This window comes from Salvia miltiorrhiza, chromosome 2 (assembly GCF_028751815.1).
Source record: "Salvia miltiorrhiza cultivar Shanhuang (shh) chromosome 2, IMPLAD_Smil_shh, whole genome shotgun sequence".
Taxonomy (NCBI): domain Eukaryota; kingdom Viridiplantae; phylum Streptophyta; class Magnoliopsida; order Lamiales; family Lamiaceae; genus Salvia; species Salvia miltiorrhiza.
Window position 1 is genome coordinate 58,935,229 of NC_080388.1, and position 13,214 is coordinate 58,948,442.

General features: G+C 32.7%; 1 protein-coding gene across 6 annotated transcripts; it reads right to left on the reverse strand.

The window, feature by feature from the left end:
* Positions 1–7,620: 7,620 nt before the first annotated feature.
* Positions 7,621–12,927, reverse strand: LOC131010675 (uncharacterized). Of its 6 annotated transcripts, XM_057938327.1 has the most exons (14): positions 12,822–12,927; positions 12,592–12,739; positions 11,459–11,539; positions 11,262–11,336; positions 10,423–11,177; positions 9,717–10,322; positions 9,522–9,584; positions 9,365–9,430; positions 9,186–9,236; positions 8,936–9,108; positions 8,658–8,835; positions 8,456–8,572; positions 8,238–8,381; positions 7,621–8,146 (listed from the first exon to the last, which is right to left on the reverse strand). In XM_057938327.1, exons 2-14 carry the CDS (start codon positions 12,611–12,613, stop codon positions 7,784–7,786), a joined length of 2,694 nt encoding a protein of 897 aa, XP_057794310.1. In that variant the 5' UTR covers positions 12,614–12,739; positions 12,822–12,927; the 3' UTR covers positions 7,621–7,783. The 6 variants fall into 6 exon arrangements, 5 of the variants coding, with proteins under 5 accessions (XP_057794310.1, XP_057794311.1, XP_057794313.1 ...); XM_057938328.1 differs by lacking the exon at positions 12,822–12,927 and having other exon boundaries at positions 8,936–9,105; positions 12,592–12,794; XM_057938331.1 differs by lacking the exon at positions 12,822–12,927 and having other exon boundaries at positions 7,829–8,070; positions 12,592–12,796.
* Between the last annotated feature and the right edge of the window lie 287 nt (positions 12,928–13,214).

Consider the following 13,214-nt stretch of genomic DNA (forward strand, 5'->3'; position numbering starts at 1 on the left):
GCCTGATCCATTGCTATATAAGTAAAGATGTATCGGATTATGCAATTTCGTTTGCTATTGCATGCATTGAGTATTAATAATTGTCATTAAATAAAATTTACAGTATTTTGTTGCACAAGATGAGACAAAACTTTTTACTAATAAGAATTCCAATATTTTTTTTTTTCAAAAAACAATATAACATACCCGCGTGCTTGGAACCCCCCAAATCCACATTTGTAACCTTTTCTTTACCCTTAACAGAGGCCTTCTTTCGCAAAGGAGGACTTTTGCCTAAATCTGATAAGATGCGATAACAATTATATACATACCCAAAAATCCACCTCACATAATGAATAAATCCAAACGATTATATAAAATGTTTCTGTGCACATACATATTTTTCCCCCCCCACGGTTTGTTCGATCATTCACCAGGGACATGTCTTCTGTTTCAGTGTCATTATTATCTGTAACATAAATCGGCAAATTTGATATATACATTTAGATACTAAAATTTAACACACATATAAGTTGACATCTTACCTCCCCCATCATTGTAACTTTGTGGCTCATTATCCATGGAAACTACAAGTGAATTAAAAAAAACAAAATCAGGACCCACGTCGTCCAAAATAACCCAAGAGTGAATTCATACCTACCCCATTTTGTCGACCCCAAATCAAAATAAAACTAACATACATGTGGGGACCACTTTTTAACAACAGAAAAACCAAAAATACACATTTGGAATAAATTCTCTTCGCAAATTCAGTGGACCGTGCCAAATTCCATAAACAAATCAATTAAGCACATTCCTATGGTATATATATTAGTCAGAAAACAAGAAGAATCTTAAGCATTATGCCAGTAATCATGCGGTTTACCTTCCTTGGTCTCTCCAACTTTCGAAATCCTTCAACTATCGAATAAAGTCGGGTTCATAACTGATGAATAGTTAGAAATAATAATTAATTCATATGTAAAATCGAAGAGCATGTCAACAGAAATAAGGAGCAAAAAAAATACCCAGTTTTTTTGGGAGTGATAATGAACCGCGTGATTCTTGGGAGTGATTCTTGGCAGTGATAATGAAGTGTATATTTTGAAATATATCCAGCAATAAATGCGGTAAGTATCCTTATTGTAAAAATTTGAACACAGTTTTTTAAATTTTATTAATATACTGATTATTTGGAATGGTTTGAATTTTTACATGGTAAGTACTATATCACGATTGAGTTTGTTTTTTATAATAGTAATTAAATTCGTTGAATCAACTAATGTCGCATTTATTGTTAAAAAAACCCCAGGGGCGTTTGGCTTAAGGATAAGTTTCATTCGCCTTGACCAAATTAGCAAATAATAAAGAAAACGAGCCTTCGATGTTTTAGTTACTTTCTGTTGTACTTTAGATGAATAACATAGCAAATATTTTCAGTTGCACCAACAGAAACATAGCAGTGGGGACCGTCTTGTACTACGAGAAACACCAAACCACACTTCTTTCGTTTACAAATTCAGAGGTCCAAGCCAAAACTTTTAAATAATTCAACAAAAACAACCAAGAATTAAATGAGTCGGTCAAGATGAACACATTCAAGCATTATTCAAAATATTCTAAGGTTTACCTTTTTTCGAATTCTCCAGTTTTCGCAATCCCCCACCTATCGAAGAAAATATCCTGGAAATGGAGATACTAATAGTAAGTAATCAGGATCAATTTCATATGGAAATGGAGTGAATATCCTCACAAAAAAAGAGAAAACAACACACCCACCAAAATCCTCGAACTTCCCAAACAAGCCCTACATTAAAATGAAAAAAAGGTTTTGAAGGATGTAGTGAATTAATTGCGGTAAGTAGAATATAAATTCTAGTGTATTCTCGTTGCTTTTTGGGTTTTAATTTTTATTTATTAATAACCAATTATCATTTTGGAGAAGATTGATTGGTAAATAGATAATTATTCACACTTACGGATGCAATTATTATACCACGTGTTTGTGTATGGTAGAAAATACCACGTTCAATAGGTTAGTTATAATCTTACATAATGAGGCAAAAATAATTTAGTAATCATAATATATTTTTTGGCCGGTGTTCGCGTATCTTTGATGATCTTGTATAATTTTAAGATATGGTAGAGTCCTATTGTCATATATAATTATTTAAAAAATTAAGACATAATCTGAGTCACTATTCATAAAAAAGGTAAAATAGACAATCACACGTTCATAAAATTAATTCACATGTTCATCAAAAATTTAAAAAAGTGAGACACGATCTCATTCATTGGACATGATCCATCAAAGGGTTTAGAATTAAGAATAAATATCGTGTTCAGAATTTGATGATCATATCAATAATTGTGACGAACATGTCATTAATTTTTTATGAACGAACTTATTTGTTGAAAAAGATGTATTTGTTTAAAATTTGGCACTCCAATATTTGATTCTCAACCGTCCCCAAACGTTCAACAAAGTTATTAATATGTTCATAAAAAACTATTGACATGCTAAAAGTTATTAACTATATATTAGAAAATAATTAAAGTTTCCAAAGACCATATACTTATAATTAAATTTTGAATTAATCACAATTTGTAACAATAGACAATTGAACCATGATGTTGGTAAGTTACATAGTGTAGTATTCGGTATTGTTTAAATATTTTGTTCACCTTGATTCAATTTTTAATTTATAGGTTGTGTTAATTATTTTCCGATATTATCAATAATTATTATTTACTGTTACGTATAATCTTTAATTCAATGAAATTGTTATTGTTAATGATTGTTCGCAAAAAATAACGTTTACAAACATGACTTGGATTTGTAATATATATTCACGTATGTCTGTATTTATCCCCTACCTCAGCACTCTAGCTACCATATGATAAAGCAACATTATACATTGTTTTTTAATTAATAATTTCCAACACATCAACGAATATTAAATGATGCATGGCACATAAAGGAGTTATCGGTCAACCTTTCTTGTTGGTCATTTTATTAAAGTGTGACATAACCTTATGTTGGAATTTTTTAATAATAAAAATTTGGGGGTTCAACAACAGTTCATCGAAAAATAGGGTGAAAACATTTTAAGGATTAATGAAAGAGTAGTGCGAGTTGGACCAAATTTGTTCGGACAACATTTAGGTTAAAAACTTTTAAAAATTAATTTATATATAAATTTTTACTGAAGTTTTAAAAAGATTTAGTTAGTTTTATTGTTTTTTTTTGTGCTGAAGTTTTTTCGTAATTTTTTAACAATTTTTATTATATTTTGTTCTTTTATTTGTAGTTTGTGTACTTTAAAAATAATAATAATTAAAACGGTTATTAAAAAATATAAAATAAAAAAATATAAAGAAAACAATAAAACTAGTTATATTTTATTTTATTTTGAAACAAATTTTTTCAAAAAAATATTTCATAAAGTATTTAATCATATTTTGTCCGGACAAATTTTGTCCAAATAGCATTATTATTAATGAAAAATGATGAGTTGCTAATTAAGTCCATGCCAAAGCAAACTTATCCCTAAGACAAACACGGTTGAGTTTTTTTTTTTTTTAGTAAAATGCTAGCGCGTGGTTTTCGAAACGTACTGATTCAATGAATAAAGAAATAGATCTCAAGTGTGATATGATACATATCTACCATTCAACCGATTCCAATTTGTATGTAATAATAAAATAAAGATTTGTCTTAAATTCAAGAATAAGTAAGTACAAGCTTTCTCTACTTACCACAGTAAATGCTGGATATATTTCAGAGATTCACTCCAAGTATCACGCATTCGTAGGGTTAAGAAAGGAAGTTCGACGGGATAGTTGGGTATTTCTTGTTTGATTTTTATTTTTATTGAGATACTCTTCAATTCCATAAGAAATGATCTTGATTTCTTACTATTCTTCGGTTATGATTCAGGCGTCATTCGATATGTGATTTATCAGACGGAAATTTAAAGGTGAAGTGTGAAATTTAATCACATAATCAAATCTCTTGAGTCATGAACTAATATCACGAAGTTAAATACATGGGGGTGTATTAGTTCAGGATTTTAAAAGATCTCTGTAGACTTTTAAAATCTAGGTGTATTCGTTCAAGACCTTTAATTGAAAATCTGGATGTATTCGTTCAAGGCTTTTAAAAGTCTATGAAGAGACACCATCGATAGGTCAAAGTCGCGTTCATCAAATTAATTGAAATTTTTTCATTAGAACATAATAAGTTGTTCAACTTATCTACACCGATAAGCTTCTCATTGAAACCTTTGGCCATACAAATATATACTCCCTCCGTCCCTGAAAGGACTTCCTCTTTGAGGACGGCACGAGTTTTAAGGAAAATTATAAAGTGTATTGATAGTGGAAAAAATATAAATTACATTAATCTTGTATCTGAGTAAACATGCAAATACTGGGTAGAATATATTAATAAATTGTAAATTAGATTAATGAACATATCAATAAATTTTCTGAACATAACCATATAACTGACTAACATATAAATAAATTTAATGTGTTCATATAAATTAATTAAAACGTTCAATAAAATATAATAAAGGGTTAAGTATCAGATTAGCCCCTAAGGCGGAGGCCCCTATGGCATTGGGCCCCTTATGGCAAGGGGTGTGTCAAATAAGCCCCTATGGTAATTAAAATCGAACAAAATCACCCTTAGCCCTAACGGTGAATTAACAGCCGTTAACTATTTAAAAAAAAAAATCTTTGTCTACCATGTGTTCGACGAAATGATGCAGAATCGTCAACTCGCCGCAGCTCAGCCTCCTTAATCCGGAGCCGCCGCTACCGCCACCACCGCTGCCGTCGTAGCCCCCGCTTCCTCCACCACCACTTCCGCCACCAACGACGGCATCGTCACCACGGCGCGGAGGATGTCGGTAGCTTAGTTCGACTCTATTCTGAGCTAAGTTATATGTGAATATCTGATGCTCGTGTGTTCATTGTTTTTCTTACATGGAGTCAATATATCTTAGTTCATGGCTTAATTCTTGATTGGGATCAGTCATTGACTTTTTTTCTAATTATACTTGTTTGATCATTCTAGTTCTCTAAACCTTGACTCCTAACCTTCTATGCTATTTTTCTTGCTTAAAACAGAGAATGCCCTATAGAGTTGCGGGAAGCTGATGTTCAGATTTGCCAGATCTATTGCATGTTCGGAATCTATTTGCTGCAAAGTATGGAAAGGAATTCATAGCTGCTGCATCTGAACTTCGCCCTGATACCAGTGTCAACCGAACAGTTAATAGAATTTATGTTCTTTTAGCTTCATATTTCACTATCTTCGCCAAATTTATTTTGATATATTATGTAATCTTCAGATAATTGAAAAGCTCTCGGTGAGTGCTCCGCCCACAGATGTAAAGCTCAACATACTGAAGGCAATAGCACTAGAATATAACGTCAATTGGGATTCAACCAAGACGGAACAAGAACACACGACATCCTCCGCGCCGTGGTGACGACGCCGTCGTTGGTGGCGGAAGTGGTGGTGGAGGAAGCGGGGGCTACGACGGCAGCGGTGGTGGCGGTAACGGCGGCTCCGGATTAAGGAGGCTAAGCTGCGGCGAGTTGACGAGTCTCAGTCATTTCGTCGAACACATGGTAGACAAAGATTTTTTTTTTTTTTTAAATAATTAACGGCTGTTAACTCACCGTTAGGGCTAAGGGTGATTTTGTTCGATTTTAATTACCATAGGGGCTTATTTGACACACCCCTTGTCATAGGGGCCTCCACCTTAGGGGCTAATCTGATACTTAACCCTATAATAAAATGTTCACAACCAGTATATTGCTTTGCAACTCCTCGAAACATTTGAGCTTCTCAATATATATATCAGATTAAAAAGGGACCAACAAACTCAAAAAAAAAAAAAAATACCAAAAAGATTATTAGATTAATTAAATTAATCTTGTATCTGAGTAAACATGCAAATACTGGGTAGGATATATTGATGAAGTGTAAATTATATTAATGAACATATCATTAAATTATCTGAACATAACCGTATAACTTACTAACATATAAATAAATTTAATGTGTTCATATAAAATAATTTAAACGTTCAATAAGATATAACAAAATGTTCGCAACCATTATATTGCTTTGCAACTCCTCGAAACATTTGAGCTTCTCAATTAAACCTTTACAAATGGAAATTTATATTGCATTAAAACGGGGACCAAAAAAACTCCAACAAGAAAAAGTATAAAAAAAAATAACAAGACAAAAAATGACCAAATCGAAGCTTGGTATAATTTAAATGTGCTATGTATAACCCATTTGTATCGCTAACACAATGTAGACAAAACTCTTGAACTAATATCACGAAGTTAAATTTAAATATGTGAAATTTAATCAAATAATCAAGAGAAATATATAGTATTTGATACTATTTACTATATTAATATTATCGAATGTATTTTAATAAATGTATATGCAGAACACCTAGATTTGATGGATAATATTATCATATAATACAGATTTGATAGATAATATTATCATATAATACATACACCCTAGTAAATTAGATTAATGAATATATATATATCAATCTTTTGAACACATCAATAAACATATCAATAAATTCTCTGAAGATACCCATACAAGTGACTAACATATAAATAGATTTAGTGTGTTTATATAAATTAATTAATACGTTCAATAAAATATAATAAAATGTTCGTAACCATTATATCGCTTCTCAACTCCTCGTAACATTTGAGCTTCTCAATTTAACCTTTACCAATGTAAATATATATCAGATTAAACAAGGGGACAAAAAAAAAACTCCGACAAAAAAAGAAAAAAGAAAAAAGAAAAAACAAGACAAAAAGGGACCAAAACGACTCTTGATATAATTTAAATGTGTAATGTATTGCCCATTTGTATGGTCAGTGCTATGGTTAATGTATATCGCTAACACAATGTAGTCAAAACTCCTGAACTAATATCACATAATCAAAACAAATATGTAGTATTTGTTTCTATTTAGCATATTAATATTATCGAATGTATTTTAAAAAGTGTTTATGCAGAACACCAAGATTTGATGGATAATATTATCATATATACGTACACACTTGTAAATTAGATTAATGAAGATATAAATAAATCTTTTGAACATATCAGTATAATTGACGAACATACAGTATATTTAATTTGTTTGAAAGGACAACACCGACATGTGCCAAGACACCAGGTCAAACCCGCGTTCGTCAACTTAATTGATATGTTCATTAGAACGTACTAACTTGTTCACAACCATTATATTGATTCTCAACTTATCTACACTTTTGAGCTTCTCATTAAAACCTTTGCCCATACAAATATATATTACATTAAAAAGGGACCAACTAACTCAAAAAAAAAGATTAAGAAGATTATTAGATTAATTAAATTAATCTTGTCTCTAAGTAAACATGCATATAAGGGTAGGATCTATTGGGAAATTGTAAATTAGATTAATGCACATATCAATAAATTATCTGAACATAACCATATAACTGACAAACATATCTGAACCATATGATCAGTTATATTAATCAAAATTTAACAATAGTAACACATACTCACACATCTACTCCACAATTAGCGCAATATTGACTTAGAAAAAATGGGTAATTAAAATATAACAACGTCAAACTGTAGTATGAGTCTAGGTAAAACTTTAAAATTAAAAAACTAAATACTCCGGTTTGCTCCTTAATATCTAACACCGAAAGGACTTCTCATCAAAAAAATTATAACATCGATAAAGTGTTATCAACCCATAAGTTTAACATCAAAATCAGTAGCTCCACTTGCGCATAACTGTGAATAGTAATCAACGGCTTCCTCTACAACCTCTTGCCGAACATCGTTTCCACTCCACATCAAAATTGAGGAACAATACCTAACACGCATTCTACATATTTGGCGCGCGGAAGACTTTGACATATTACAGTCCCAGTTATGTGAACTATCCCCCATAAATGTCTCTAGATGCCTCATTAGATACACACCTGAATCGACCTCATTTCGAACATCCGACCATTTCATCCTGACAATCTCTATCGGAGAATTCAATACAATTAATGCCTTCCGATCCTCATTAATATAATATAAATAATCTGATAACATTGAACACTGCATTGGTAATTCGTTATTAGTATGATTTAGTATAAAATACAATACCATTTAATAAAATATACGATACAAGTCGTAACGATGAACTTACCAAACTATTGCATAGTTGGTTGTACTTGTCACAATAATCAGACCCATGACAATCAATAGTGCTGTCCAAAACAAACAGTCGTTGCCTAATAGTATCGACACATATTGCATATAGCAGAGGATCTTCATAGATCGGGAAAAAAAACTGAAATAAAAATACATAGTATCAAATCAATTAACAATGGTGCAACTATAACTTTAAACAAATTTAAAACTTACCATATCAATAAGGCTGACTGGATTTATCTGGTATTCTTGGATCTCCAACATCATCTGATTAAAGAATGACTTTTGCTTTTGTTGATATGATTGGCCAATCGGAGCTATGCAATCAACCTTACACATATCATGGAAAGAAAATCGCTGAAGTAATAATGGATAATTATGTTAATCGAAATATTTATGTATTAAACGAAATTACATGTATTTCCGTCGAGGCAAAAAAACGGGTTGGATATTCAGGACGACAACGCTCATCACCATTTAATATTATGCTCCATGCATTAATGACAGAGGGTTTCACACAGTGTCCTCTCTTCAAAGTCGTCAGATCATACCTCCTCAGCACAATGTCTTTGTAACTAAATAAGACTTTAGTCCTGCACGATTCAATTAAACGGGTATGTATTTAACAATTTTACATGTATTGTATTATATTTTATTAATTTAAAAAGATTAAAAAATAGCATAAAGGCATACTCTTCTCCTGCATCTTTGTAGAGTGCATACATCCCAATCTGTTTTTCCCGACTCCCCAGTTGTAATCTCGTGCATATTCCTCGCTGCACATTTTGTGATTGGAAATTGGATGTTCTCAAATTTAAACCCTTCTTTATCTGTGGTGGTGTTTGGATGCCGGAACCTACAGTCTGCTAACCATAGTTCAATGAAAATTTACACTACTATAAAGTAAGATACAATTATACAAGAAAACAATAAAAGAGGATACCATATTCTCAATACTCCTTAACGGAAGTCGATTACAATCGGATGCTGCATCCTGTATCGTACGGAAAAATTAATTGCCAGCGACTTTAATAAGTGTTCCATTTAAATATATAAAACAACAAGTGAGGATAACTTATGTATACATATATGTATATGTATTTAAAAAAAAAAAAAAAAAACCTTTGCACCAAACGCTACTAATGGATGAGGGTATGTTGAACCAAGCATCAACTTCTTCGAAGTAACCTATATTATGTGCTATGTTGTGATGTAATCATGAAAAAAAATGGTAATATTTACATATCATACTACTCCATATTCGTCTCACATAACATACCCGTCCAACCGGGCTGGAACGTCGTTCAGGACAAACTAGACCCATAACAGGAGAGTGAATAACCTGAACAACAGAACATTACAACGTTTTTATATTAATATTTAAAAAAAATGCAATCCATTTAACGGAATTGATTAACGTCGAATTCTCCATCATCCAAAATAAACGTCATAACTTCAAAACTATGTAAATTACCTCTTGATCCTTAGCTGCCTTGTTTTGATTAACGTCCAATTCTTCATCATCCAAAATTGTTAAGTCAAAGCTAGGAATATCAATAGCTTTAGGGCGAACCATTTTTTTTTCTTCGGAAGAAGTTGCACCAGAAACACTATCAACATATCGTAAGAATTCCTCGGGATACTCGATCTCGTCCTCAATTTCAATTTCAGTAGTCGACGTTTGGGATTTAGTCGTCGGTATGTTTAGGTCTATAGTAATCCCGGTCAAGTTACATGCCTCCTTGACAGTCTTGACGAAGAACGGTGATTTCTTAGCAGTTACTGGTGCACCATCCACCAAAAGAGACAACTTCTTCATCCGTTCAGCAATTTCATTAGCATCTGCCATTATCCTAGCTGACAATAATCTCTCCTCCTCAGATATTCCGTACTCACCAATGTATTCAGTATAGTAATTTGGAAGCTGTATTGGTTCCACAATAGTAACAGGAACTATATCTTCCTCGTCAAGCTCCATGCTTTGCCTCTTTCTCAGCGCAGCACTTGACCAATTGATAAAGATCGGGAATTCCCTTTTTGATGTTGACCCAGGCATATGCAGACGATCGACATAGAATAGCTACAGAACGAAAAATAAATCAATAAAAAAAATACAAAGTTTATGAAACCACAATGTTTATATACATATCAAAAAACATAAATATGAAAGTTATACTTACGATTAAAAACAATACAGGTCCAGCATATACTTTGTTTTCATCCCCTCCCCATGTTTTAGAATTTTTTTTAAGGCTCCCTATCATATACTCGGCCCAGTTCCATCTTCCCAAATTCCGCATTTCGGAAAGACACCCCAATATGTACGGATGCACGGTACCAGTGGGGTAACTCTCAAACAATGAGAACCCCATAGCAATCATGAAATGTCTTTTGAACCAGGTCCCACCACACTTACAGCCAAGCATCACATCTAAAACTAGTCCTATCTTAATCTTATCTCTGTTTTCCACCCCAAAAAAGGAGAACCACTGCTCAAATAAGTCACTGTTTGACTTACGCTCGAATATCTTGATGGATTGATTACCACATGGAAAGCCAAATATCCTATAAACATCACCCTGTGTTACCGCAACACGTCTTCTTGCATCGATTTCAAGTTCACATGTTTCGGGGTTGAACTTATTTTGAACCCAATACGCAAGTCTAGCCGGTATGTCCTTTACTTTCAACTCTAGGAGTCGGCCAAATCCAATGTCTCGAACAGCAGATTTCTGTGCGTCATTCAACTTCTTTAAAGCATCATGGAACGCGGCTGGGGTGGTCCTAAGATTCAATGATGGACCCTTATGTTTTCTTCTAGCATATACCTTTGTTATGTGTGGCTTCGCTTCGGATTGGAAGCATCGAACGCTATCTGGAGTTGTCAAGTCAATTACATTAGTTGATGGCATTCTTGGAACTGTCGGTTTTATGTCTGAAACAAATGCATGGAAACATGTCATGGGGTCAGCAGCAATTCATATGTTATATTATTAAAGAACGGGTGTTACAGATTTACCCCTGTTCACGTTCCGTTTTGCTCCTACAGATAATGACCCATACACAAACGGAACAAACGAAGCCTTTGTCTTTCCTGCATACAAAAATATTCTTTTACATATATCTCTTGACGTATAGAAACGATGACATAACCTATGTTGTGATGATACATTAATATTTTTCATTATGCAGTTGCCTATAATCTATATGGTATACCTTTATCACTTAAAGAAAGCCGGGGATTTGTAACTTTCGTCCTCTTTTTGTCTGGCGATATGGAATTAGATGTGGCCGCATCTGTATCAAAGTACAAACATAGTTTTACAAAGAAATAATATGTGACTAAAATGATACAACTCTTTAGTTTCGCAACTTTTATAATGGTATGTGGAAGACAAAATTTAGGTGATGATCGAAATCATTTATTTATTATTTTTCATGACATTCCAACTTCAAAAATTCATCTTGCTGACGCTCGGCAAAAAAAACGCATTCAAAAATTCAACTTGCTGATGTACAGTTATAAAAAAAGCATTCAAAAAATATTCTTGCTGAAGTTCTACGATAAAAAAGCATTTAATATGAGACATATTGCTGAAGTTCAGAAATATACAAGCTAAGTTCAACAAAATGTTACTTATGTTCAGAATCACAATACAACAGTAAAAATGTCCAAAATGATGTTGAATTGGCTGATCTCCTCAGAATCTCGTTTCTATACTTCAAAAAATTGGCTGATCTCCTCAGAATCTCATTTTTTGCAGGTTATGTAGCACAATAAAACATCATGAACATGCTCTAGGCTCTACTATATATGGCAAAGCAATGACTTAAACAAGTGCTTCATAAACTGGTTTCTAACATAGGGCTTATTCGATTTTATCCGATCGACTAAGCTTCCCCTCATTCTACCCACTACGAGAAATAGGGGCATAAACATTGCATTTGGGTTTCTCAGCAAGACACCTCAAAGCACTTAGAATACGAAAACTATTAATTAAATAAGGTATGCAAATTCAGCTATTTTACGCAGTTACCGAACAAGAACACAACCATCAATTTAATTGTGAATCCTAGTTTTTCGGTTGATGTTTAAAAAAAAAAGTACCGAATCAATTCACAAATAGAACTGCAAAAGAACTTGGCTCGTTTAGAGTCAGAAAAAGGAAAAAAAAAACATGGATAATCATATATATCACCAATCGCTAACCAAAAAAATCTATAATCCTTTGAACAATTGTGAAATACAGCATCGATAATTAAATAAGATGTTCCAAATTATATACATACAAAAAAATTGAAAATGGTGAACAATTAAAAACAACACTACATTCCCTAATAAATTTTACCTGTTTCTTGTTGACGATCCATCTTGTTCTTCTCGTATGTTGTCAGGAATATGGAACAAATATGAAAACTTAATAAACAATGAATAGAATTGTGGAAGAAATTCGTTGAACTCTGAAGGCATCCTCATCTACAATGTAACTGATATCTCTACAAGGAAAGTGAGATAAAACCGATATTTGATTAGGATTCCATAAATACAACCCAAATAAATTGACAATTGTAACCCTACAGCTTATAAATTCAAGAATATCGCATATTTTGGAATTGCAAAACTCTTGAACGGGATTAAATCTTGAGCGTTGGATGAGATGAAACAGACGCTCCAGATTCCTTCTTAATTCTAAGCCTAAGAACGTTTCTTTGCGGAGTGTGACCCTATATATATATATATATATATATAGGGGAGGGCTACAGTAAAAACATTTCTTAAAATATAAATATAAACGTTTTTTAATGTACGAATTTTATCCAACGGAGTTACGAATTCATCCAACATGGTTACGAATTGTGAAAAATAAATTTTTGCTACCTTTGGGATTCGAACCCAGGACCACAAATTCATCCAAAAGGGTTACGAATCAACCGTAGATCTTGATGATCTAAGGGCTGAAAATCATTTATA

Coding starts and splice junctions, on each gene's coding strand:
- LOC131010675 (XM_057938327.1), bottom strand. CDS start 12,613: ATGGATCGTCAACAAGAAACAG. Junction 11,337..11,458: donor GCTTTCTTTAAGTGATAAAG/GTATACCATATA, acceptor TTTTGTATGCAG/GAAAGACAAAGGCTTCGTTT. Junction 8,382..8,455: donor CAGTCAGCCTTATTGATATG/GTAAGTTTTAAA, acceptor TTTTTATTTCAG/TTTTTTTTCCCGATCTATGA.